The sequence below is a fragment of the Fundulus heteroclitus genome, unplaced genomic scaffold (genome assembly GCF_011125445.2).
Source record: "Fundulus heteroclitus isolate FHET01 unplaced genomic scaffold, MU-UCD_Fhet_4.1 scaffold_61, whole genome shotgun sequence".
Lineage (NCBI taxonomy): Eukaryota > Metazoa > Chordata > Actinopteri > Cyprinodontiformes > Fundulidae > Fundulus > Fundulus heteroclitus.
In genome coordinates this window covers 22,501-49,915 of record NW_023397044.1, presented here as the reverse complement: position 1 = coordinate 49,915, position 27,415 = coordinate 22,501, and the positions used below count along the sequence as shown (strand labels likewise).

Sequence of the window (27,415 nt, the reverse complement as noted above, 5' to 3'; positions counted from 1 at the left end):
TTATGGTGGAGTAAAAACTTGCTTTAAAAATGTGGTGTAAATCAGTATGAAACAAAAATAAAAACATCTTTTAAAAATGTTGGTGGGAATAAATAAATATGAAACAATAAAAAGGTTGCAGTGGAAATACGGAACAAAAAAACCACTTGAAATAAATACACAAAGACAAAATAAAGACTTAAATAAAAATGTATAACAGAAAACAGGTGGGTTAAAAATAAGTCAGCATAAAAGCAAGAAGAAAAATAAAAATAAATGTAAGTTAAAATATATATATTTTGATGAATAATTGATCAATTGTTGAAGAAATATCTTCTTATTATTAGTTTGTCACATTTAATGGCACACAAATTCATATTATTAGCTACTTTTTCAAGCAATTTTATATTGAGGGAAGACAGATCTTACCTGAATCCGCCAGATAGATTTGCTCCGCATATCCATCTGGAAACCTTCCGTTGAAGTAACTTTGGGAAGGGGCGAAAATACTGGTTAGCTGATTGGCCTATGTTGGTGATAGACGGGCCAAATGAACCAATCAGATTCGTCGTCGCTCGTAACAGAGCGACGATGAAAACACAAGCCAAGCTACTCTTGCTGCTGCAGGTAAAGGCTCGTTAGCTCAGCAAAGAAATACTCTGTAATTCCGATAAAACTTGCTTGATAGCCACGCTAACGCTAGTTTCATCGGCTGAAACCGCCATGTTGTTTAGACTGAACTGACACGCTTCTCGTTGCGTCACACCTCAACCCGCCTCAAAGCCAACGCTGATTGGACGTTCGTTTGGTGAACGGCTCCAAATTTTCTTTAACGGAAAGTAGCCAGACTGATCTGCGAGTGAAACCTTGAAAGCTCGCGAGATCAGGATGGTCTCACGAGGCTAAGACAGATCACCCGCTATTACCATCTAATGTAGAACAGATTACTGGATCAATGTGTGCTTCTTTGCAGTGCTTGTTGTGTCTCTACTGTCTTCTGTAACCCCCAGTCGGTCGAGGCAGATGACCGTTCATACTGAGCCCGGTTCTACCGGAGGTTTTTCCTTCCTGCTAATGGGGAGTTTTTCTTTCCGTTGTCGCTTCATGCTTGCTCAGTATGAGGGATTGCTGCAAAGCCATGCAGACGACTCTCCCTGTAGCTCTACGCTTCTTCAGGAGGGAATGCTGCTTGTCGGGACTTTGAAGCAATCAACTGGTTCCCTTATATAGGAATTGTTTTTTACCAATCTGTATAATCTGAATGATTTTGACTTTATAAAGTGCCTTAAGATGACGTGTTTCATGAATTGGCACTATATAAATAAAATTGAATTGAATTATTAAGTCCTTCATGTATTTCTGTATGCATTTTTAATTATGGCAGGATTGATCATACATCTTTGCTTTTACCTCTGACTTTCTCATTTAATAAACGCCTATCTTTAAAGCTTTTCCAGAGTGTCTTTGTTTTTTCTTGGTGGTTGCCACTTTACGTTGGTGAAACAAATGATCAGTTGACACATTAACATTCATGAGGTGCGTCACATTGACAAAGGCGGAACCTGGTACGAAAACCTTCAGGTACAGCTGTAAAATGAAATTGCCTGCTGGTGTACATGGTTTTGTAAATCTGAATACTTTTTGGCATACGCCATTTTCTTTTTCTTGCCGTACGTACACTTTCAGTATGGATTCTATGCAATGTTTTTTTAATATAATAATAATAATAATCATCTATTGTCATTGCAACATACATTTCAATGAAATTTTTTCTCTTCTTTTAACCCATCCCCTTGGGGAGCAGTGGGCTGCCACTGTGCAGCACCCGGGGAGCAACCTGGCGTTAAGGGTCTTGCTCAGGGACCCACAGTGTCAGTCTGTAGGAGTTGAACCCAGAACCTCCAGGACACAAGCGCAATGCTCTAACTACTAGGCCACCATTCCCTTATAAAATGAGACCCCTGCTCTCTAACTACTAGCCCACCATCTAAGAGTTACAAATCCTGAACTCTTGTAACATAAGTATGAGGTGTAGTAACTTTAAACTTAAATGAGAAATAAATAGGAAGCTTTATTGTCATTGTACAGATTAACATTGAAATCTCAAAGAGATAGCATCTCTTTGGTAGCAATTTTCATTGTTAAACTTTAACAAAAAATAAACAGCCTCCAACTTCAAAACCAACTACAAAAGTTGGTTTTCCTACATTTCATAACAAAAGCACAAAAGCTAGCAGAACCTTTCCTGGTTGAAATGTTTTTCAACATATAGGTAAGAACTGACAATTTAATAATGTAAAAGACCCCAACTACCATGACTTTCTGAGCTGGCTTAAATTATTGGCCCTATATGTTTTTATGGTTTTCACAACTAAAAATTGTTTTTTCAGACCAAAAAAAAGGAAGTTATCTTTTTTTGGCAGTCTACAAAGAAAACAGTAGGAACCCTCTCTGGGAGATAATAGCTGGTTTTGCATCAAGATGTGAAAAATATCTGTTGCTTGGTTCAAGTTTAAAATCTAAGAATTTGTTACTAAAGTATATAAACACAATAATGTCCTTCAGATCACCACATTGCTTTCATTCCTGCATCTGTTCTAATTCTACATGCTGACAGATAAAAACCGGGAAACTACATCTACTGATGACAACATAGTAGAAAGGACTGCTTTATGATAAGTATTTTGTAACATGCATTTTACAAAATTTACCCATTTTAGCCTGGTGATCATTAAATCCTTCATGTCTATATTACTATAATTTCACACAAGTTTAACACAGCTTAGCAAGAGGCTAGCTAACTTTGCGGCTAAAGCTGTTTTCAGCTTGTGCAGCTAAAAACAGCTCCACAAGCTTAAGCATTCCAAGGTCACTTTAAAACGAAAGAATCAGAACCAAACATCCAGCAGCTTATTTCTGGTACTTAAATTTCCCTCAATAACATTTGTATGACTTGGTAAATCCAGTCTGCAGATGTCCCCGTAGAGACAGAAAATGAACACAAGTAGCCTACAATGCAAACCATGTCATCACAGTAAGTTACCTGCAGCAATGGCTCTATCTTGAAGTAAAGTAATTAGCACAATGACTTACAGATGGTAATTAGGCTTACCAAGTATTTAGGAGCATTGACTGTAAATTAGTTCCTCCATCTATCTCCTAGTTTGAAATTATGACTCTTATAATTATGACTTTGAATCTCATAATTATGACTATGTGGATTTACTTTCATGTGGTAGAAACAGGCTTCCATACAGGAGGGAGTTCCAGTAAGGTTGCTTTCTTGGAGGTGAGCAACACGCTGGAGCGCGGGAGGGCTGGTAAGGAGACTGGGGACATCACAAAGCTGCAACGGCAGCACACAAGTCCTCTTACGACCAATCTGAAGACAATGAGTGATCGTCAAAAAGGGTCTGAAACACAGGAACAAACAGTCTTGAGACAAAGACCAAAAACATGCAGACATCCACACAGGCGGCACCACCATTAACACTCAAGAACTGGCTGGGAATGCCATCATAGGTAATCATCTGGCAAAAAGAGATGATCCTGCACCTCCTTTTAAGCCCCAGTCAGCCTGATCATGGCATTTGCTCCAGGTGTGCAGGACCCAGAGCTGACGGGACTCTCCAGCAGAGATCTTCTGTAAAACAGGAACTCTCACTCACACAAGAAACCAAACACACTAGAATCCTAACATTACCACTTTGATCTACCAGATCACAAACAAATAATATGCCCTTTTGATACGATAAAAAAAAATTAAAAGTGATCTGTTTTATGGTTATTTCTCTGTTGTTCCACAAAGATGATACATGTGGGGAAAAGTTGTGGGAAATAACATCTTCCAATATTGAAGAACCTGCTTGTGAAAGTTAGACAACTTGACAAGGATCTTACTTGCCTCGCATTTTTGATAGAGATTCTAGTAGTGATGGGTCCAGCAACACCGATGCGTCGGCGCATGTGTCAAGCTCATAGAGCAAAACCCGTGTCGATGCGTGTATCGACAAGGGAAAGTCACGTGACCAATACAGCACCTGTTTCGAACTGACTGACGCGCCAAACTGTTTCTGTTCCCTCTAAGCTGCATGCGTGTGCATTCGCGCAAAGCAGCGCGCACAGCAAAGCTATGCTGCGCAGTAAATAAAATCCAAGCTGAACTGTAAACAAAATAACGGTTAATAATGGTTAATTTTTAACCATTTTGCAACTCTGGTGTGATGGTGTACCACAGTCTCGCTCAGTGAGCGCCAGGTGCTGATCGGAGCGCACCACTGATGAATGGGTTGGGCAGACGCCTTTATGGTTGGGCAGGTTGCGCTGTGCGTCTTTGTTCTGAGCGTCGTTTCAGAAAAAAACGGCTGATCTACCCTTAGTAGAAAGGTGCTACTCTGAGTAGTTCTTCCTCCCTTTGTCATTCTCAGCATGTCCGATTATAGAACAGATGATATCAGTCAGGTAACTAAACACAGCGCCCGATCAACCATTGAACGTGAGCATGAGCATTGAAAGGACATGGCAGCAAAAAATTTGTAAAAAAAAATAACTAAAAAAGCCAGTCCACAAGCATCCTCATTCACATTATTTATTGACTGTATCTAAAAAAAAATCAAATATATGTTTCATTCAAATGAAAATATAAAATAATACAATGCAACATACAATGATTTAAATTGTATTGTGAATACTTGGTCATCAAATCTGTTTTAGTTAACTCTGTCAACCAGGTTGCCTGTAGGGATTTTTAAGGTCCAGCAGGTGTCAGTATTCAGTGACACAGTATCGGCACAGTATCAATACAGTTTGGCAATGTGTCGAAACGCTTCATGACGCCTCATCGACCCATCACTAGATTTTAGCCTTCCTATTTTCTTGAAAAGGGATCTTGGTATATGAAACCATATAGAATCTGGCTGTAGTAAGTATGCTCACTACAGCCTACAGCTGACCCCTCTCTCTCTCTCTCTCTCTCTCTCTCTCTCTCGCTACCTATCTATATCTATATATATAAATATATTTATATATCTATATATATATATATATATATATATATATATATATATATATATATATATATATATATATATATACATATATAGTGCTGAGCTCAAGAGAAACTATAGTGAGTTTTAATTTTTCATACAAACTGAAAAATGAATTGACCTATTTCAATTCAATTCAATTAAATTTTATTTATATAGCGCCAAATCATGAAACATGTCATCTCAAGGCACTTTACAAAGTCAAGTTCAATCATATTATACAGATTGGGTCAGATTATACAGATTGGTCAAAAATGTCCTATATAAGGAAACCAGTTGATTGCATCAAAGTCCCGACAAGCAGCATTCACTCCTGGGGAACCGTAGAGCCACAGGAAGAGTCATCTGCATTGTACATGGCTTTGCTGCAATCCCTCATACTGAGCAAGCATGAAGCGACAGTGGGAAGAAAAACCACCCATTAACGGGAAAAAAAACCTCCGGCAGAACCGGGCTCAGTATGAACGGTCATCTGCCTCGACCGACTGGGGTTACAGAAGACAGAACAGAGACACAACAAGAGAAACAAAAAGCACAGAAGCACACATTGATCTAGTAATCTGTTCTACATTAGATGGTAGTAGCGGGTGAGCCGTCTTCTCTGGATGATGTCACAGTTAACAGAACGCCAGACCAGGTGTACCTACTATGAAGAGAAAAGAGAGAGAACAGAAAGTTAAAGCAGAAATGACAACACATAATGCATAATTGAAGAACAGTAGAACTCAATATAGCGAGAAAATTAGATCCTGATATACTCCAGTAACCTAAGCCTATAGCAGTAAAACTATAAAGGTAGCTGAGAGTAACATGAGTCACTAGTTATAATTTTTGTCAAAAAGAAAAGTTTTAAGCCTAGTCTTAAAAGTAGACAGGGTGTCTGCCTCACGGACCAAAACTGGGAGTTGGTTCCACAGGAGAGGAGCCTGATAGCTAAAGGATCTGCCTCCCATTCTACTTTTAGAGACTCTAGGAACCACCAGCAGACCTGCGGTCTGAGAGCGAAGTGCTCTGTTAGGAACATACGGGGTAATCAGAGCTCTGATATATGATGGAGTTTGATTATGAAGGGCTTTATACGTTAGAAGAAGAATTTTAAATTCTATTCTTGATTTAACAGGAAGCCAATGAAGGGAAGCTAAAATTGGAGAAATATGATCCCACTTGTTGATTTTCATCAGAACTCTTGCTGCAGCATTTTGGATCAGCTGAAGGCTTTGAACTGCATTTTGTGGAATTCCTGATAGTAAAGAATTACAATAGTCCAGCCTTGAAGTAACAAATGCATGGACCAGTTTTTCAGCATCACTCCTGGACAGAATGTTTCTAATTTTGGCGATATTCCGGAGGTGAAAAAAGGAAACTCTGGAAACCTGTTTAATATGGGATTTAAATGACATGTCTTGGTCAAAAATAACACCAAGTTTTTTTACTTTATTACCAGAGGCCAGGTTAATGCCACCCAGATTAAGTGATTGGTTAAGAAGTTTATTTTTTGTGGACTCTGGCCCAAAGATTAAAACTTCGGTCTTGTCAGAATTTAGATGCAGGAAATTTAAAGTCATCCAGCTTTTGATGTCATCAAGACATGACTGCAGTCGAAGTAATTGATTGGATTCATCAGGATTTATGGATAAATATAGCTGAGTATCATCAGCATAACAGTGGAAATTAATCCCATGCTGTCTGATAATTTTGCCTATCGGAAGCATATATATAGTAAAGAGAATTGGTCCAAGGACTGAACCCTGTGGTACTCCACAGGTGACCCTAGAGTTTGAGGAAGATTTATTATTAACATGAACAAATTGGAATCTGTCTGACAGATAAGATTTAAACCAGCCTAATGCTTTCCCCTTAATCCCTACAGTATGTTCAAGTCTTTGTAGGAGAATATTGTGATCAACTGTATCAAACGCAGCACTGAGATCTAACAGGACAAGTATAGACACAAGTCCATTATCTGAGGCCATGAGAATATCATTAGTGACCTTCACCAGAGCTGTTTCAGTGCTATGATGAGCTCTGAAGCCTGACTGAAACTCCTCAAGTAGGTCATTACTTTGTAAATGTTCACAAAGTTGATTAGCAACTACTTTCTCAAGAATTTTAGATAAGAAAAGAAGATTAGATATAGGTCTGTAATTTACTAACTCATCTTGATCAAGAGAAGGTTTCTTAAGTAAAGGTTTAATAACAGCTACTTTCAAAACCTGTGGTACATATCCATTTACTAAGGATAGATTAATCATGTCTAAAATAGTGCCACTGATCAAAGGGAATATGTCCTTAAACAACTTGGTTGGGATTGGGTCTAACATACAGGTAGAAGGTTTAGATGAAGCTAAAATTTTAGATAGCTCAGAAAGCTCTACTGCTTCTAAACAGTTCAAACACTGCGCAGATTCTAAAGATTCCTCCAATGCTGCCTCACTTACTGAGGACGAGGTAATCATGTTTGGGAGGATGCCAATTATTTTATTTTTAATGGCATCAATTTTATTTATGAAGAATCCCATAAAATCATTACTACTGAGAGCTAAGTGAATGGATGGATCAACAGAGCTGTGGCTCTGAGTAAGTTTGGCAACTGTACTAAAGAGAAATCTAGGATTATTTTTATTCTCTTCAATTAATGATGAAAAATATGCTGCTCTAACTCTGCGGAGGGTCTTGTTATACAACAATAGACTGTCCCTCCAGATTAGGTAGGATTCCTCTTGGTGTGTAGAGCGCCATTTTCTCTCCAATTTTTTTTTTATTTTGTTGGTGGAAACATATACATAGTAGTGATGTTACGTTATGTCCCGAGGCTTCGAGGCATGTGTCGAGTAATGGAGGGGGCGTTTCCGCAATACGCGTATCGAGGCTTGCTTCATTTAGGGGAGGAGCCGAAAACGATGACGTCCGAAGCCTCGCTGCCCGGCTGTACCACGTGACTGCTTCGGGAAGTGGCTCATGATTTTGCCAGATGATCGGTTCATTCAGAACCAGTCATGGCTGCACGCTGGATCATAAAACAGTTCTGCTAACCAGATGCAGTTTAAAACGCCAATTGGTCTGTTTATAGGTTTAGTTTTTATTAATTCTGCATTTTTTAACTACATGCACTGTATTTCTGTGCCTCAGCGCTTGCTCCTCTCCCCCCTCCTTTCCCTCGGAGCAGGTGCTTTTATCACCGTTTACCATTCAAAACGTGAATCACTACGTTTAATTCCCTCACATTGGTAGCAAAGTGTGGCAGTTAAAGTCAATAGGAGAGTTGGTAGCTGTGTTTCATGCTTTTTTGTTTTTAACAACATAGAATCAGTTGCGCTTCGGTGTGTGTGCTGCCTCGTTCAGGTGCGCACTTTTAAGGGTAATTTTAAAGAACTTGTAACATCAGGGGCTTCATCTCAGACCTGTCAGTACCCCTGTTCTCTTTATAGGAGCCCTTTACAGTATTTAGTTATGCATTTTCCCCACTGTTTATGTGTCACACGCAGCGCACCAACGAGGGTAAAAATCCGCCCACCGCACCGCCGCACTGATGAGAGCAATAGAAATTTGTCTGGTCAACGCGGCGACTGACTGAGAAATCTGTCGCTGTGAAAGGTGATGAGAATGTTATAAACTGTAACAGTCTAGAAGTGCATTGAGCTGAAAGGAGGGAGACATCAGCAGCTGGATCATGCGTAAAGACGCAGCGTGAACCTCTGTGTGCTTCAGTGTTGCTGCTGAGGGGAAATTGTTGACCATAACCCCCCCCACCCCCCGCCCCCAAAATTAGCATAATCTCACTCTTAACTTTTGATCAAAGTTGAGAGGTCTGATTATTACACACCATGCCATATCACATGACACTACTATTTTGGGAATAATTACACACAGAGAATACATTCAAACAATATTTTATTATACACATATGTGTATACATAATTTATGTAGACAAATTATTTCGTTCTACACCTTTTGTGAAGTCATTCCCAAGAGCCATAATAGACAAAAAATCAATGCATCACACATGTTAAGATACAGCTGGCTGTGATTATACACCTGGCCAGTAGGTGGTTTCGTGTGCACATGAAGCTCCAAGAAATGAACCCTTTCTCGAACCAGTTGGCTCAAGTGGTTCAATGCCTCATGAGGCTTCATCTCACCATCACTAATACATATACCTGGGTTGGGCTTTTGCTCTCCCTCTCTCCCCAACAGGTGAAGGCTGATTGCAGGGGGGCGGAGACCCGCAGGTGTTCGCGATCACATATGCCTCTGGAGGATTTCAAAAGGAGATGGCTGCCAGTAATCATGGGCAAATGAAGCCTCATGAAGTAATGAAGCTTTCCAACACTTTGCTTTGGAAAAAGGTTCTTTACTCGATGCTTCATTCATCACTCACTAGTGACATCTGCTGGTGAAACTGTAACAGCCTTGTCACTTAGTTTGATCATACTTCCAAAAATTTGTAAATGCAATATTGTCACAATAAGGGCTGCACAGTGGCGCAGTGGGTAGCGCTGTTGCCTTGCAGCAAGAAGGTCCTGGGTTTGAGTACACCCCTGGGTCTTTCTGCATGGAGTTTGCATGTTCTCCCTGTGCATGCATGGGTTCTCTCTGGGTACTTCGGCTTCCTCCCACAGTCCAAAAACATGACTGTTAGGTTAATTGGCTTCTCCAAATTGTCCTTAGGTGTGAATGGTTGTTTGTCCTGTTTGTCTCTCTGCGTTGCCCTGTGACAGACTGGCGACCTGTCCAGGGTGTACCCTGCCTCTTGCCCAGTGAACGCTGGAGATAGGCACCAGCAACCCCCGCGACCCCATGAGGGATTAAGCGGTTTGGATGATGGATGGATGGATGGATGGAATATTGTCACAAAGTTTTCATCAAACTCATGTTTAGTAAGAATCAATTAATTCATATTTAATTGTCATGTTAGAATTTTTAAAATGCTTTGTAGCCAATCTAATCCTTGACCATCAGTGGTTGTATTGGGTTTTCTTTTGTCATGGAGTTATTTGACAATGAAGATATGTGTTACTTTAGTGTATTGGGAATTGAGTGATTGTTGGGGCAGACTCTGTATACTTTAAAATCATCTATTCCTGGGAGTTCAAGTTCTGGTTCTTAATATTAAGTTACACACATAGTTTGCCTCTTCCAATGGCTTTAGTCTGCTTTTGATGTGTGATTCTGATGTATCTCCTGATCAAACAAAAGAAAATTTAGAAATTTCTGGATATTAGGTTTAATTGTTATTTGGAAACAGGACTTTTTTTCACTGTTTCAGGTTTTCGACGGTTTCTTCGTCGGCAGATGACCTACCCAGGAAGCAACAGGGTTCATTGGGCTTTTATTTTCGAAAATGACATGCAAAATGAAGCAATGGCGTAGCAGATGTAATGCGAGGCCTTGTTTGTTGTTGATCACATGATTTTCCTCAATATGACACAAGCTCCGAAGCGGGGCTTCGCCTGACACGCCCCCTTTTTACTCAGTACACGCCTCGAAGCATGGCATCAGATGTTCCATTACTAGCTGCCAGCATCTCAAGCATTCTGTCGACTTACTGTGTTCTCTTGTGCTCAGGTTTTTCCTCCACCTTTGGATTCCGCTCTGCTTTGCTCTGTTCCATCCGGCTGCAGAACCTCCAAGCTGGTCCTCCTTTAATAAACCATTATTTTACTAAACCGAACTCCGTTCTCCTGAATGGGTGTTCTGGATATGAGCCAAACATTTACCTGGTATCATGACAATACTGACATGGAGAAATTAATTTGGAAATACCATCAGCTTTTGATAAAATAAGACAGTCAATCTCAGTGACTACTCTTGCTCTTTTCTTTATAGCTAATTTTACATTAGACAGTTTACTTTTCTTTCCTAGTATTTTTTTTCTCACAACTAATTGTGTGTGTTGCCACTGTCACACCTGAATTTCCCCATTGAGGGAGTTGAAAGTTGGGCTGGACGATAATTCAATAACAATATACATCGATCGATAGACATATACTGATAGAAACAGGGTCAATAAAAAATTTAAATAGAATAACAGTTTTCCTTCCTTTTTCATTCTAGCCATGTAGATTAATATTACAGTCATTACATCCTCCCAACCAATCACAAACACAGACCCAGGAACCAAGCTCTGCCCTCAAAGAGCGCATGTTATTTTTTTTTAAACTTGCAGTTTTGGTAAAAAGTTGGATGAGTAAAGGTTTGAATTTGAATTGAGAGTTTGTGTGTTCTTTATCTAAAAAATTGGTTGCTAAGCAACAGCATAAAATGGCCAAGGCTGCACGTAATATGTTTTGAATGTGTTTAATTAGTGATATTGATCAATATGATTTCTATTTTATCGATGCAATTTTTCTATATCGTCCAGCGCTACTTTAAAGGAATTTCTATCTTAACAGTATTTTCGCACATTTCCACACATAAAATAGAGGGGGTCAAACAGACTCTTAAAAACCAAGTATGTTTTCAGCTGTGTTATGGCTACTAAATCCCTAACAACTGCCACAAGTGAGTAGGTTAGTAATTGTAATGAAAACTTCTGTTATGTTAGTTTTTTTTGGTTTGAAAATTACATGCTTACTCTTCATTTAGTGGATACCACAGGGCACATTGTGCATATCTAGAATAATAAATAAGTGGAACAATAAACCATATTTTAAACAGTGTTTACATAAAACATAAAAGTATGAAAAAGCCAGTGTCTGACCAGTGCTCATTCTTGACTACAAAGAAGCAGATGATTTAGATGCCAGAGTTTGCTGCTACAGAATATGGCTTCACATTAAAGAGGATGCATGCTTTGTAATGGACTGCAGTCTGAGTGGTCATTCCTGTGGGACTGGAAGAGTAAACCACATAGAGGATGTGAGCACTTCCCCCATCAGCTCTTGTCTGTGTGTGTTCTTGCTGCAATGGTATGTTCAACATGTTTAGACATGTTTTTCTACAGACTTTGAGTAAATTTGTTTCAAGAAATAAATACTGTTATTCAAGAACTTTTGCCTTTCTCCTCTATTTTGTTTTGTCATTTTATTTATTTACAAAATTTATGTTGGTTTTTCTGTTAGAAAGAAATATAAGACATCATAGGCTGTCTGGTAATAGTTAACTTAAAATCAAAACCCTGGAAAAAATATTGAATTGTTATTTTTTCAACAGTTTAAGAGCAGCAGATATTTTTTTCAGAAGAGAGTAGAAGTCAGTGTCACGTGGACTAAAGGAGGAGCAGAGCAACAGAAGTAAAGGGAGGGGCACAGACTGGTTTTGCAGATGGTTCTCTGAGAAGACAACAGACCAGGAAATAGATTATTCCGTTTTTTTGTTTTTCTCTACAACCATTTCGGATATCTCTTTGCCATGGATAATTTCCAGACTGTACTGCGTTTCTTTATGAACCAAAAAGCCACCATTGGTTACAGTTTTATGGCGCTCTTAACTATAGGTGGGGAGCGGGTTTTCTCCATGGTTTCGTTTCAGTGCCCATGTAACCATGAGCAAAATTTCACTTATGGGCTGACTTTTCTACTGGGTCCGGCTGCAGTGCTATTGGTTTTTGGTCTGTTTTTCAACACCCGGTTGTGGAGGCTTTACACTGGCTGCTGCCTTAACCCCATGAAGCTTTGTCCTCGTGGGAACTGCTTCGGCTGTTTCAGGGTGTTGATGAGCATTATTACTGGTGCTTGTGTGGCTCCTATTATGTGGCTGTCTGTGGCCTTGCTCAATGGGACCTTTTATGAATGTGCCATCAGTGGTCTGGATGATAACCTGGTTGTGGATCTGTTCTGTAAAAACAAGACGTTGAAGTGTCGAGAGGAACTCGCCCGGGTGCCCTGTGATCGCTCCAAACTCTCCAGTGATGAACGAATGGAGCTGCTGCTGATGTTCAGGGCTCAGTCGCAAGTAAGAAACACAGTCAGTCTTTGTGTATATTTAGAGGACTGCATTGCATTAACTGAAATCTTCTGTGCATGTGAACAGGCTTTGTGAAAGTTGAAATGCTAAACTCATTAAATAAGTTTCAACAGTTTAATACCTTTTGTTCCAACAGTCTGAAAGACATTGTAGCTCAAAAGATTAGACTTTTTAACAGACAGAAAAGTAAAAGAAAAAAGTAAAATGTCTTTGTTGTATGACATGTAAGACCCAGTAGAAAAATAATGAATGAAAGATTTGTAAAGCATTCTTTAGGCAGTCTGACTATAAACGCCTATTAGTTTAACGGAGAAAAGGATATTACAATATTGTGTATTTATCAAAGCTATGACACTTCTTAATGTCTTTACACAACAAAACATTTGTGATATTTCTTCTGGTAGTAATATTGCCCAAAGTGAGTTAATGATGTTACAATTAATATCAAAACACATAGTTCTAAGGTTTGAGAATCTAACATCTGTCAGCTGAAAATTAATTGAAAATATGGGCATGTCACAAATTGACAGTGTTTGTTTTCATTACATTTGCAGATCTTGGGCTGGAGCATTGTGATGGTTGCTGCCATTGTAGGTCTTTTGGGTACCTGCTGCAAAAATTGCCGCTCTCAGGTCAGCTACCTGCAGCTTCTGTTCTGGAAACGTTATATTGAGAAAGAGAAGGAGCGCTTTGATGCCTTCACTGTGGACTATGCAACTAAACTGGCTGAGAGAAACCTGCAGAGCTTTTTTGAGAATAAAGAACCAAATCCTATGCCATTTCCAAACCACAAGGCATGGGAAGAAATCTCTGCATACTACTCTTTTTCCAGGAGTGAACAGTATTACAGTACTCTGCAACGCTACGTGGAAAGGACAGACAGAGATTTCACACCAGAAAAAAGACCTGTCATAGACTTTGAGCATGGAATAGCGATGACCTGAGTAATACCACAAAAAAGCGAAAACAGAGGAATTCAACAAACAAAAATAAGTTTTAAAAACACTCATATTCTTAACCAATGACATTAAATTTGGGCCCAGGATTGCAGTAGGTCCTAAGAACCACATCCAACCTCTATCTTAGCTCACTACTAACAGCAACATCACTTGCCTTTCCTTTTATATAGTCCATGCTTGGTAATTTTTGAATTCAGAATTTACCCCAACAGTGAGTTTGTAATTTTAATTACTTACTCACTGTCTGTTTTAACCTGATAATCTCATAGTTCTGCAGTCTGTCACACCTCAATTATGTTCATCCCTAGATCCTTGTGTTCTTTTGTTCAGTTTTCTGTTTAGCATTTTGATTTTATATAATATATATATATATATATATATATATATATATATATATATATATATATGTATAGAGAGAGAGAGAGAGAGAGAGAGAGAGAGAGAGAGAGAGAGAGAGAATGACAGACACGATTAGGTCAATTATAGATTATGGGAGCAAAGTAGATCAGCAGTAAAAACATACCTGGAAAAATTTAACTGAAATGAATAGAGTCCATTCCTGCTGCCTGTTTTATTCTTGTAAAATATATTTGGTTTCTAGATAAACCTGCAAGAATGGATCAAATGAAATGTAACCCAAATGTACAAATAATCACTGAATAAATTAATAAAGTAGCTTTAAGTTCTTGCCGGTATTACTTCTGTATTTTAAGAATGGAAACTGCTTTTTTATGTTTTATATATATACATATATATATATATATATATATATATATATATATATATATATATATATATATATATATATATATATATATATATTAGTGCTGTCAAACGATTAAAAATTTTAATCGCGATTAATCGCATAATGTCGATAGTTAACTCGAGATTAATCGCATATTTTATCCTTTTATTTCTGAAAGTGTAATAGCCTGTTTGGGCATTTTAAGGTGCAATTTTGCAATAAATGACACTAATAAAATACATGCTTGTACAAAAAATATTTTTATTTTGTTATTTTTCAAGCACTTTTCAGAATTGGAATGAAAACATCCTGGTGCCAAATGTTAAACTCTGGACTATAATGGCTAAATGACTAATCATGACGCCCTGATGTTTACACCATGTGTAAACAAATGTGTAAATAAATACCTGTTTTCATGCCGATATATTTTTTTTGCCTCTTAAACAAAGCTAGACATGGTATTATGCATACACATATAAATTAATAAAAATTGTGACTATTTAGCAACTGTTTAGTAACTCCAGGTCCTTCGTTTGGCAACGTGATTCAGCCTTAGTTTGTCAAATACAGAGAAAACAAATTAATAAGCATTAAAGTACGGTTTATGGGTTGGATTTCTGCAATGTTATCAACATGTAAAAGCTCATCTTCAGAACCAATGTCTGATAAAATGGTGATCTGCACCATGTAATCTACTTTCAGCAGTTATCACCGGTTATTGCACCGTAAACTGCAGAAAATACGTGCAGAGTTGCTCTCTCTGCCTTTACTACCGTCGGCTCCTATGGCAGAGGGATATTTCAGCTGGATACAGAGTGTGGGCAGTGCAGGCAGGTCTCTTAATAACCGCTGTTTCGTCACTTATTTTAGAGCCCAAACAAGCGATTTCACTTTCAGAAATGTGCCCAAAAAAAAACGCAACCCGTGACTCATGAAATTTAGAAGCGCTTTTAGAAAAAAGAAGCCCAAAGTCGCATGTGTCCGAGGGTAAAAGAAACCCTTCGGGGCGGGTGTGTTTTGCTACAGTCTCTAGCACTCTTGAAACTACGGAAAGCGCCGAGGGTAAAAGAAACACAGTCCGGAGAGCGCGGCGGGGGAAAAAACATCAGGGAACGGTGTGTGTGTTTTGACGCAACGCGTGTTAACGGCGACAAAAAAATTGTCGGCGTTAAAATGGGTTTGCGTTAACGCCGTTAATAACGCGTTTAACTGACGCGTTTAACTTCTTGCTGCAAGGCAACAGTGCTACTCACTGCGCCACTGTGCAGCCCATATATATATATATATATATATATATATATATATATATATATATATATATATATATATATATATATATATATATATATATTAGGGCTGGGCAAGTTAACGCGTTAATTTAGCGTTAATTCATTAGACTATTAACGGCGATATTTATTTTATCGCGCATTAACGCATGTTGCTCACATGCTTTCAGTCAGTGTCAGTCAGCAGGCGCGCTGACTGCAGCGCGCTGTCACGGCAGCACTCTCCCGCTCCCCCTCCCCTCTCGTACATGGCTCAGCGGCACCAGCCAATCAGCTCAGCCTGGCCCGCCCACTCAGCTCTCACACAAACTTAATACACAAACAGCTGAGAGAGACAGCAGCAGCGAAAAAACATGAACAGGGGAAGTAGCACCGTTTGGCTTTATTTTAATACCGTAAATGAAATCAAGCTGTATGTTTTGTAAAAAGCCGGTTCATTTCAGTGGAAACACAACAAATTTATCTAAGCACGTGAAAAAACATGAAAACGTCGAGCCCCAGAAACGGAGAGAGGAGATGAAACTTCTCTCATTGCCCCGACAGACCCACAGATGTCACTGACTGAGGCGTTTCAGTCCTCCAGGGAACATCCAGGTAGATCAGTGGATGGATGGATGGATGGATGGATGGATGGATGGATGGATGGATGGATGGATGGATGGATGGATGGATGGATGTTACTGGAGCCCACACATAACATGTAATTAAGACCTCGAAAGAACCCAGTACATATATTAAAAAGTGTTATTTAAGATAAGATAACATTAGCTAATCCTTTTTTTATCCCACGACGGGGAAATTTATAGGATCAAAGCAACAGGCAGGTGCACACAACACAGACAAAATTACATAAGGATTGAAATATATAAGAGGTGGATTAGCGAAAAAACACTGAACATAACATTATTATTATTATTATTATTATTATTATTATTATTATTATTTAATTGTAATAATAAAATAAAAACCACAAAACCCAAAAGGTCAACAGTTTCATGATACATCAAGCTTAGGGACTGGCTAATATACAGCAGGTCAAAAAAGGCCATATTTTGGCTGCAGTGCTTGCTGTTCTCTTATGAAGAAAAGATCAACTAGTGCACTAAATTCAATAGATGGGTTGAAAATATCCAGTATAAAAAATAAGTGCTACAAATGTTAACAGGACACTTTTGTTCATATGGCAGCAGAACATTAAAATAAAAGTGCTCTTTACACTACTTTTGAATTCATTCTTGGAGTTTGTAAATACAAATGCGATTAACGCGATTAATCAGGGCGATTAATCGCGATTAAATATTTATAATCGTTGCCCAGCCCTAATATATATAGATACTAGTATATATATATATATATATATATATATATATACATATATATATATATATTATATATATATATATATATATATATATATATATATACACATATATATATATATATATATATAGTATATATATATATATACACATACATATATATATATATATATATATATATATAGTATATATATATAGATATATAATATATATTACACATATATATAGATATAGATATATACACATATATATATATATATATATATATATATACCACACATTGGCGCAGTGAGTAGCGCTGTTGCCTTGCAGCAAGAAGGTCCTTGGTTCAAGTACACCCCTGGGTCTTTCTGCATGGAGTTTGCATATTCTCCCTGTACATGCAGTAGCCACCCATTTAGCTATGGCTGCAGTAAGTTTATTCTTAGTTAAAGTATCCATGCGCTTCTGTCTGAAATCATCCATTGTTGCCTGGCTTTGACGAGGGGGCAGAGAATTCGAATCAGCTGAGTGCTTGGCCATTAAGTGGTATTTCAGACTGGTCGTGCTGCGATGATAGCTCAGTTCACAACGACAAAACACACAGATCACTTTGGTCTTGTCTTTTTAAAAGAAAACTTTCCATTCAGAATACTATCAGCATCCATTTCGGCGTCTCACGCTAGCCATCCACGCAAAATGTAACGTCAACTCTTTTAATGGCCAAAGTGTGTGTGCAGCGTGCCTAATGTTTTGTTTCCGGTCTAACTAGATCCGGAGTGGTGTGGTAGTTTTTCTAACGTTACTAGTTGTTGCAACAGCATGTGAAAAAAACTACAAAGTGTGCTAGGCCAAAAAGATACAAAAATTGACGCCGTTAAAATGGGTTTACGTTAACGCCGTTAATAACACGTTTAACTGACAGCACTAATTTATTTATGTGCATATTATAATATTTTTGTCTGTTTTATTTTTCCTTTGTATTTTTTTACCTTACATATTTCTGTGATGCTATTTATTTCTGCCTGTTCTTTTTACATTTCTGTATGCATTTCTGCCTCATTATGCAAATGAGGAGGGGCTGTGTCTTAAGGGCTCAACTTCTTCCCATTGGTTGGTTAGCATTTTACTGCCTCGGTCAAATCTACATGTTTTTTCCCAGCACTAAAGCATTGTTTAGTAATGTCAAACTCAGTAGGCAGACGTTCAGTGTCCGACCTCTTAAGGGAAGCTGCTAATAGACTGGAAGAATTAAAACGCTGTACAATTTGGAATCTGAAATGTTTTTCTGTGGTTTCAGATTCGGCTTTTCCAGATCAATAACTCATCGGCGGATGATTTATTCTACAAAACAGACACCTCTCTGCAACCACAGCAAGGCAGACAGTGAGCTACAACCATAGTTTCCTCAAAACTAGTCTCCGACCGCGCTGGGTGAATTACATTGGACCCTATGCAGAGCTTGCTTGATAAGAAAATATTGTAGTTGATTATAAAAGGCACAATATGCATTATCAGATTCACATCCAGGCAATAAAAAACACTATAGATTATCATTATTCTATCCATGTTGGTCTAATTTGTGAATGAGGCGGAGTTTCATCCAGCCGGTCCAACATTTTCCCCTCAGCTGCAACACTTGGGGTTCATGCTGCGTTTTAACGCATGATCCAGCACCGCGGTAAAGTTGGTTTGAAGTTGGATATTGGACATTCAAGCTCCACGGAGTCAGCGGGATTTAGCTCATGGTTGATCCGGTTGAGGGACTCCGATTTCGGCCAGCGTCTCTCAGCTGCTCCCTCCTTCCACACGCGGTGGTGCAGTTAGTGGCCGTCAAAAAATCTTTGAACCAAGCACTCTTGATAAACAAAAATCAATACATTCCTTATCATATGACCATTTAAGATGAAACTAATATAAATTGATGCCAATAGATAAAATATGTAAGGCACACTTGTTTTTATTAAATTTTAAGCTATTTTTGATTTTTAAGATTTTTTCAAAGACAAAAGTTGGCTGAAGTAGAACAATTTCACAAAGAATTTGAGTGAGTGGGTCACATGACCTGGAAGCTATTGAAGAAATATCAATTATTTGTATAATAAAATATCTTTAAAAATAAACAAAGGCTTAAAATGGAATAAAAACAAGTGTGCCTCATCAGGCTAATGTAGTAGAACAATTTCACAAAGCATTTGAGTGAGTGGGTCACGTGACCTGAAAAAATATATAGATTGTCAGGTTAAAATATTTAAAAAATCAAAATATTTGGTTGCTCGCCGGCTGGAGGTCACCAGCCGGCGAGCAACCAACTGGGAAGTGGATGGTGAGCCGCAGTGGCAGCGTCCAGGAGGGGAGAATCGGTCGCGAGCCCAGCTGGCTGAAGATCAGCAAGGTGAGTGAACCTGAAAGGAAACACAGAAAGGGGATTAGCGCAATGGAGAAACACCAGGGAAAAATTTTGTCTAGACGCAGGGAGCTCTAGGAGAATCAGCGGCACCAGGATGAATTCAGCAGACGATCCAGTGATGAGTGGTGAGATCGCCTGGGTTTTTATCTTGCGTGTGATGATGATGAGTCTCAGGTGTGAAGGTGGCAGAAGGCGGTGGCGTGGCGGAGGATGGTTCCAGAACGCAGGGAAGAGAACCGTAGGGAGGGGCGAGACATAGGGCCAAAGAAAATAACACAGAAAATGCTGAGATAAACAGAAAGAAAACAGGACACTCACCCCTGCTGTGCTGCCACCGTAACAACGCCGACAGAATTTGCAGTCTACACTTCATCTCCGGTAAATACAACTTAATTTTGCACTCTGCTCTGGCCTATTTGCCACCGCGGGGGTTCGCACACAGCCGGCCACCAGCCACCACAGAAGCTGTCATGTGTCTTACACGCTACTTTTACTGAAACATCACGGACAGAGGGCTTAGTTTTAAAATTGAGCTGTCATTAGAGCAAATTCATAAACAATTGTTTTCAACAGCAGACAAACTGAACTAAACAGATGCCAATGTCAAACTGAACTCACATCAACAGGAGACATTAACTGAAATAATGATAAAAAAGATAACCTGAATTTAACAAACGTCAACATATTCCATAATCCAATCTACTTTTTAGGCTAATTATACACAATTTAGACCTAGTGCTATTTTAACAAACAAGCATTTTATTAGTTGTTATCTCTTATCTGATGTATTTCTGATGTTTGGCACTTTGTTTTACCTCGTGTTAAAGTGCTCTTTAAATAATGATGACATTCATGTTGATTATGATCAGAATAAACTTTTGCATCACCTCCCAGAAGCTGGAAAGAAAAGAGACAAAAACATTTTTCACACCTCACTTAGTAACTCTAATATTTTAGTCTAAATACTTTAGCCTAAATATTTTAGGCTAAAATATTACACTTTTTATTTGTTTTTCTTCAATCCCATGGTGATGTTTAGTAATTTCTGCATTATTATTAATTTCAGCATTTTGATTTAATTCATCTGAATGTAGTATTTGCAAGCCATACTCTGTTTGGATGGGAAAAAAAACTGTCTGTGATTGGCTGAAACAGCCGAGCGAGCGCACAGCTGGTGTTGACCATGGAATGAGCAGGTGTGTGCGAGCAAAGTAGCGCGCGAGCACAGATGGAACTCACCGCGAGGACAGTGGGTTGAGAAGAGTTTTTCAGACCGTGCCCCACCGGTTTTGAGCGTTGAGAGTTGTCTCACTGCACGCTTGGATTGGTTCCTGTGCGCTCAAACAGAAGGCACGAATATCGCTACATAGTTTCACAGAGTTGAGCGGCAGCGTTGTCTTCTTCTCTGTCTTCATGCGCCTCCCTTGTGACTCTTTGGCGCCCCCCAGGAGAGGCGCGCCTCACCTATTGAAAACCCCTGCACTATACGACATTGATTAATCTGCGTTATTTTTTTTTATCCGTTTTTTTTATTAATTAATTGAAATTAACGCGTTATTTTGACAGCCCTAATATATATATATATATATATATATATATATATATATATATATATATATATATACATATATACATACACATATATATATATATGTGTGTGTGTGTGTGTGTGTGTGTGTGTGTGTGTGTGTGTGTGTGCGCGTGTGTGCAGCCCCTGTTTATGACAGTATCATGTAAATGCGCCTCCCTTGTGACTCTTTGGCGCCCCCCAGGAGAGGCGCGCCTCACCTATTGAAAACCCCTGCACTATACGACATTGATTAATCTGCGTTATTTTTTTTAATCCGTTTTTTTTATTAATTAATTGAAATTAACGCGTTATTTTGACAGCCCTAATATATATATATATATACATATATACATACACATATATATATATATATGTGTGTGTGTGTGTGTGTGTGTGTGTGTGTGTGTGTGTGCGCGTGTGTGCAGCCCCTGTTTATGTTAGTATCATGTAAATCTTATGCACCAATAAAGTGTTACCTAAACAAAAGTAATTTCAGATGCGTATAACAGAAGCAGTCAAAAATATTTTCATTTCTATTGTTTATTTAAATATATCTGATCTTAAAGTAATGTTTCCTAAGTGAAACTTTTTACTATTTACTAAGTGAAACTTTGAAGGCAAGCTTCTACAGACATACAATTACAAACTGATTCACAATCAACATTAAAACAATGTGGAACTGGTCTTTTTTAATGTTATGATGAAGAAAGATAATGATTAAAACTGGGAGGGGGCTGTAAGCACAATCCCATTTGAGCTCCTCACAAGAAGCATGCAAAAGTAATAAAACTAAAGAATCCTCAAACGGCGATGGCCTGGGTCTTCTGAGTGTCTGGTTTGCTGAGCTGGGTTGATTTGTTTAATGGTGGGGTGATGAGTTTTACCCCCACCTCTTATAGCATTTTATCAATCAGGAAACCCTTGTCAGCCATTACTTCATCCCCTGGCTGGAGTAGCTGTAGAAGGTGGGATTTCTTTGTTATTTCTATGTCTGAAATAGAGCCTGTGTATAGTGTAGAAACAAATAGTGATAACACCACATGGAGCTACACCAATGAGTCCTTTAAATGTGGTGTGATTTTTGTAGCTTGAAAAAGTTTCTCACTGTAAGCAGAGGGAAGCTGCGGTTTCACGGCGGATCTCAGTGCAGTCTATGATGACTCTCAGCTGAGGACAAAAGAGCCTGAACTTGTCAGGCATCGTGGCCTGTACCTGCTCTCTTGTCATCCAAGATGGTAATGAGCCCAAAACCTGATAAAGGTAGCTTGTCCATGTAAGGATGATGCGACTAACAGACGACAAGCTGACCTCAAAGAGAGATGACAATGTCCTCTCCTGCAGCCCAGCTGCAACACAACAGAGAAACATGAACAGTTTATCAATCAGTTCAAGCTTTTGCTGTGGACTTGCTGTCACTTCTGCTGCATGCTGTGCTTTGGACCAATAAATAAGCCTTGATGCAGACGGGTTAACAGCCACCCAAAACAGAGTGAAGACCTTCTTGGAGCTGAATCTTGTGTAGTAATGGTAGTCCTTGTCGGTCAGACAAAATTTTTTAAATTAATGGCTCCTGATTTTTAAATGTCAGCTGCTGGATTTTGTGTTGAAGTGTCAAGATTTCCACCTCCAACTGCTGAATCTTCCTAGCAGCTCTGTCCATTTTACCTTTAGAGAAAATAGGAGAATACACTTTAGCATCACTTATACATTTTTGGTTCATCCACATAATTGGATGCTATCAGTAACTTAACAATAATTCTTAATTTTCATTTTTATTGCTGAATTGTGCCAAATATGATGTTTGATATAATGTAGTTGTGAAACATTATTTCTCAGATTAATTTCCCTTCATTGACAAATTGATTTTGACAGCTCTAATAACATTGTATGTGGTGACCCACTTGGGAAAAGCTATATACACTTATTATAACTCAATTATCTTTAAGAAAGAAAGATGTAGTTTAATTTGTAAAAAAAAAAAAAAAAAAATCACCAGGAGAGGGATGGCAGCTGTAGTCATGATCATTTTGCACTGCCTCCAGGTGGGATCAATCCTCTGTGCTGCTCCCTGGAACAGGCATCGCTTTGCAGATTGCTCACCTCTTCCTACAATAAAATATCTTATTGTTTTGACGTAATTTCAAACAAGCAAAGTGATTGTCATACTTAAAACAGCAACCACTTTTTTTAAAAGAAAGAGTTGGCATGAACCCCTCAAGGTAGGTTCCTGAGTTCTGAGTAAAAGTTATCTAGTAGTTTGTTACCAATTTAAATACTGTACTCTTACCTTTGCCCCAATCATTCCACGGGAATTTAGATGGTACTGCTCCCTTCTTTAACTTCTTTCGACCACTTGCAGAAACGTAGGTCTCCTCTGAAGAGAAGTGCTGACTGCAGATGTAAGTGCTGCCACGAAGGATTTTAAAATTTGCCTCGTCTCTTCTTATTGCCGTCACCCAACGGGCACGAATCTCAGCATCAGCCGGGAAGTCGTGAAAACAGAGATATGGAAAGTTTTTTTTTTGTTGTTTCAGCACTGTGGGACACTGCTACTGCAAAAAGTATTCTAATACTTTTTAAAACCTTTTATTTAACCAGATAAACTCCTATTGAGATTAACATCTCTTTTTCAATGGTTGCTCTGACTAAGAGGTTAGCCAGGGCCAGCCCGAGGCATAAGCGGACTAAGCGTCTGCTAGGGGCCCCCATTTTTTTATTTTTTTGTTTATTTTTTTTACAATTAACTATTCAATAACTCAAACAAGTGATTTAAGTATTTTTTGTATTGTTTATTAACTTCTTTTATATTAATACATAACCTCACTGTATTCGTTTATAATATTCGCTACAGTCACAGGCTATGATTTCGGTGACCCTTAAGAAAAATAAAGATCCACTTAAATGTGAATCATTTTGTCCAATGAGTCTATTCGGATGTCATTATAGAATATTGACCAAAGTACTAGCAGCAAGGATTGAGCCTGTTATAAGTAATATAATACATCCTGACCAGACAGGATTTGTTGCTGGTTAACAACTTCCCAGTAATCTCCGTTGCCTTTTTAATGTGATATACACTGCTGATGATAACATTGATCAAGAGATTGTAATATCCCTAGATGCCCACAAAGCCTTTGATAGAATACAATATCTTAATTTGTTTAACATCCTTGAGAGATTGGGATTTGGTCCTAAAATTTGTTCGTGGCTTGAGTTTCTATGCGAATCCCCAAGATATGGTAAGAACGAATAACATAATATTTGACCCATTCCCTCTGTTTTGGGGGAACAAGACAGGGGTATCCCCTGTCACCCCTGCTAATGTTGAGGAATGCTGCTGAACTGGGGGGAATACGCAGGAGGATGCTAAATCTTAAACTTTCGCCATAGGCTGACGAACTTCTCCTTTTCCTGTCACATCCTCCCACAAGCATTTCGGTGGCTCTCACGAAAACTTCGGGAGGGTTTCGGGTTATAAAATGAATCTAGAAAAAAGTGTTTTTCCCAATTAATGAACAGTCGAGGAGACTATCATTCCAGGCCTATACTTTTATAACCATGAAAAACAAATTCACATATTTAGGTGTTACGGTAACAAGCAAATATAAAGATTTATTTAAGCACAATTTTAAAGTAACAGCGGATAAGGCGAAATCAGATATGGAAAGGTGGTCATCTCTTCCAATATCATTGGCGGGTAAGATAAACTCTCAAAATGATCGTAATGCCAAAGTTTGTGTTCTTATTTCAGACAATACCAATTTTTATTCCTACATACATTTTTTTTATTAAATAAATGTACATTTACCTTTACATGGAAAAAAATAAAACAGTCTCCCGGAAAAGAAAAGAGTTTCTAGAGAGACAGAGAGAGGATGGGGGCCTAGCCCTACCAAATTATATGCATTATTACTGGGCAGCTAATCTACATAAGTTACTATTTTGGGTCTCGCAGTTAGATGATGAGGAATCCCCAGTATGGGTACATATGGAAAGAAATGCATCTAGCCCAGTATCCCTGCGTTCCCTGATTTGTGCCCCTCTGCCCCTAAGCAAGCACCTATACACAAATAACTCTGTTGTATGAAACTATATCAAAATCTGGGTCCAATTCATAACTCATTTTAAAAACAGAAATGCCTCCTGTCTGCTCCCGTTTATGGCATCACCTGTTCTCGCCAGCTCTGGAGGGGAACAGCATTTGAAGAATGGTATAGAGCTGGGGTGGAATCTGTTAAAAATCTGGTTAAAGATGGTGTACTTATGTCTGCTGCTCAGCTGGAAAAGGAATGTGGAATCCCCTTAAAAACTAATTACTTCAGATACTTTCAGATTCAAGATTTTGTGAAAAAGACATTCTCATCTCTTGAATCACCACAGAGTGGGTGGATAGATGGGCTTTCGGATATGAATCTGACTATTAAGGGGTCGGTTTCTATGCTCTATCTAAATGTCCAGAGGGTGGCTTCCCCATCCCTTGCCTACATAAAAAGGAAAGTGGAGGAAGAATTAGAGCTGGACATATCAAATAATGAATGGAGGTGGGCAGTAGAACACATACATTCTTCGTCTGTATGTGTTAGACATGGACTAACACAGTTTAAAGTGGTAGATAGACTTCATTTCACGAGGGAAAAATTGGCAAGAATTTACCAGGGAGCTGATCCGACTTGTAAACATGTTCCAGCCAACACATCTCAAATGGTCTCTCCCCAGGCTCAAAGATTTCTGGATCAAAATCTTTAAAACCTTTTCATCCATTTACAAGAAAAATATTGAACCCTTTCCATTGGTAGCCATTTTTGGTGTGGCACCGGGGGAAACAGAATTAACGACTGTCAAAGGAAAGCAATGGCATTTTCTTCGTTGTTGGCCAGGAGATTGATTTTATTTAATTGGATAAAGGCAGCACCGCCAACTTACAAAAGATGGGTAGAGGAGGTGATGGCACACCTAAAATTGGAACATCTTAGAATTACTTTACAGGGCAACGCTAAGAGATATTTCAGGGTGTGGCAACCTTTTATTTCCTATTTTGAATCTGAATTTTAATCTGCTTCAGCATAACTAGCAGCCTCGCCACCCCCCTTTTTCCCTTAGGTTTGAATGGCAATAACAACCACAATGATAATAATTATATTTATCTAGTTTTAACTGGAACACGGGTGGTGTGTATGGTAGTAGGACCTGTCTTGTCGTTAGTTTGTGTTTTCTGAGCTGTTTTTGTGATGTAAATTTTGAGTCCTACTCCTGTTTTAATCCTAGAGGAAACGCAATCCTTCATCAGGTCATTTTACAGCACCTTCATTCTTCCTGCAATCAATTCCTCTCTCCGTTTTCCTTCAATAGATACCATCCTCATGTCAAAAATTCCTGCATTCACCCTTTAACATCATTTGACATGCACATTCACTTATCTTTCTATCAACTTGTTACAAATCCTGATCCAGTTAATTCCAACACGATATATGCGGCTTCCAATCCTTAGCTATATCCTGCATAACACAAAAAACATCTTTTTAAACTACTACTTTAACCGGGCCTTTAATAGAACTAGCTTAGAATCACACTTATCTGCATTCTGTCGCCCTCTGTTTTTCTATTTTATCTTTTTTTTTTTCGAAAGTAGGAGAGTAAAAGAAAAACAAGAAGAGAAAAAAAGAGAAAGAAGAGGTGAAAGAAAGAAGAGATAAAAGGTGAAGCTGAGTACATGGCTTTAGCCGCAACCATTCAGGAATGTCTATATTTGATACAGTTACTTAAGAGCATTGACTGTTAAGAATATGTACCAGCTAAGATTTATGAAGACAACCAGGGGACCATAGCAATAGCCAAAAACCCTGTAAAGAGACAGCGCTGTAAACATGTTCCTGTAAACATGTAAACACATTCCTCCCATTCCCTTTTCTGGTTCAAAACCATGGTCTCGGATTTGGAGGCACTGATTTTCATCCCGGCCGCTTCGCACTCTGCTGCGAACCGCTCCAGTGAGAGCTGTAGATCACGTCCTGATGAAGCCAATAGGACCATGTCACCCGCGAATAGCAGAGACGCAATCCTAAGGCCACCAAAACGGATCCCCTCAACACCTTGGCTGCGCCTAGAAATTCTGTCCATAAAAGTTATGAACAGAATCGGTGACAAAGTGCAACCTTGGTGGAGTCCAACTCTAACCGGAAACGAGTCCGACTTACTGCCGGCAATGCGGACCAGACTCT

General features: G+C 38.8%; 1 protein-coding gene and 1 long non-coding RNA gene across 2 annotated transcripts; one reads left to right on the top strand and one right to left on the bottom strand.

The window, feature by feature from the left end:
* The first annotated feature begins 12,234 nt into the window (after nucleotides 1–12,234).
* On the top strand, nucleotides 12,235–14,264 carry LOC105924977 (calcium homeostasis modulator protein 5). The gene is made up of 2 exons (XM_012860742.3): nucleotides 12,235–12,917; nucleotides 13,484–14,264. Exons 1-2 carry the CDS (start codon nucleotides 12,375–12,377, stop codon nucleotides 13,871–13,873), a joined length of 933 nt encoding a protein of 310 aa, XP_012716196.1. The 5' UTR covers nucleotides 12,235–12,374; the 3' UTR covers nucleotides 13,874–14,264.
* A 7,343-nt stretch (nucleotides 14,265–21,607) lies between these two features.
* On the bottom strand, nucleotides 21,608–23,643 carry LOC118561324. The gene is made up of 3 exons (XR_004929953.1): nucleotides 23,485–23,643; nucleotides 23,191–23,303; nucleotides 21,608–22,862 (listed from the first exon to the last, which is right to left on the bottom strand). It is a non-coding gene; the product is annotated as an uncharacterized LOC118561324 (long non-coding RNA).
* Between the last annotated feature and the right edge of the window lie 3,772 nt (nucleotides 23,644–27,415).

Bases quoted from the DNA above. Each gene is read 5' to 3' on its own strand.
- LOC105924977 (XM_012860742.3), top strand. From the start codon at position 12,375: ATGGATAATTTCCAGACTGTACTGCGTTTCTTTATGAACCAAAAAGCC. The intron at 12,918-13,483 runs GTAAGAAACACA...TTACATTTGCAG, and splicing joins TGTTCAGGGCTCAGTCGCAA to ATCTTGGGCTGGAGCATTGT.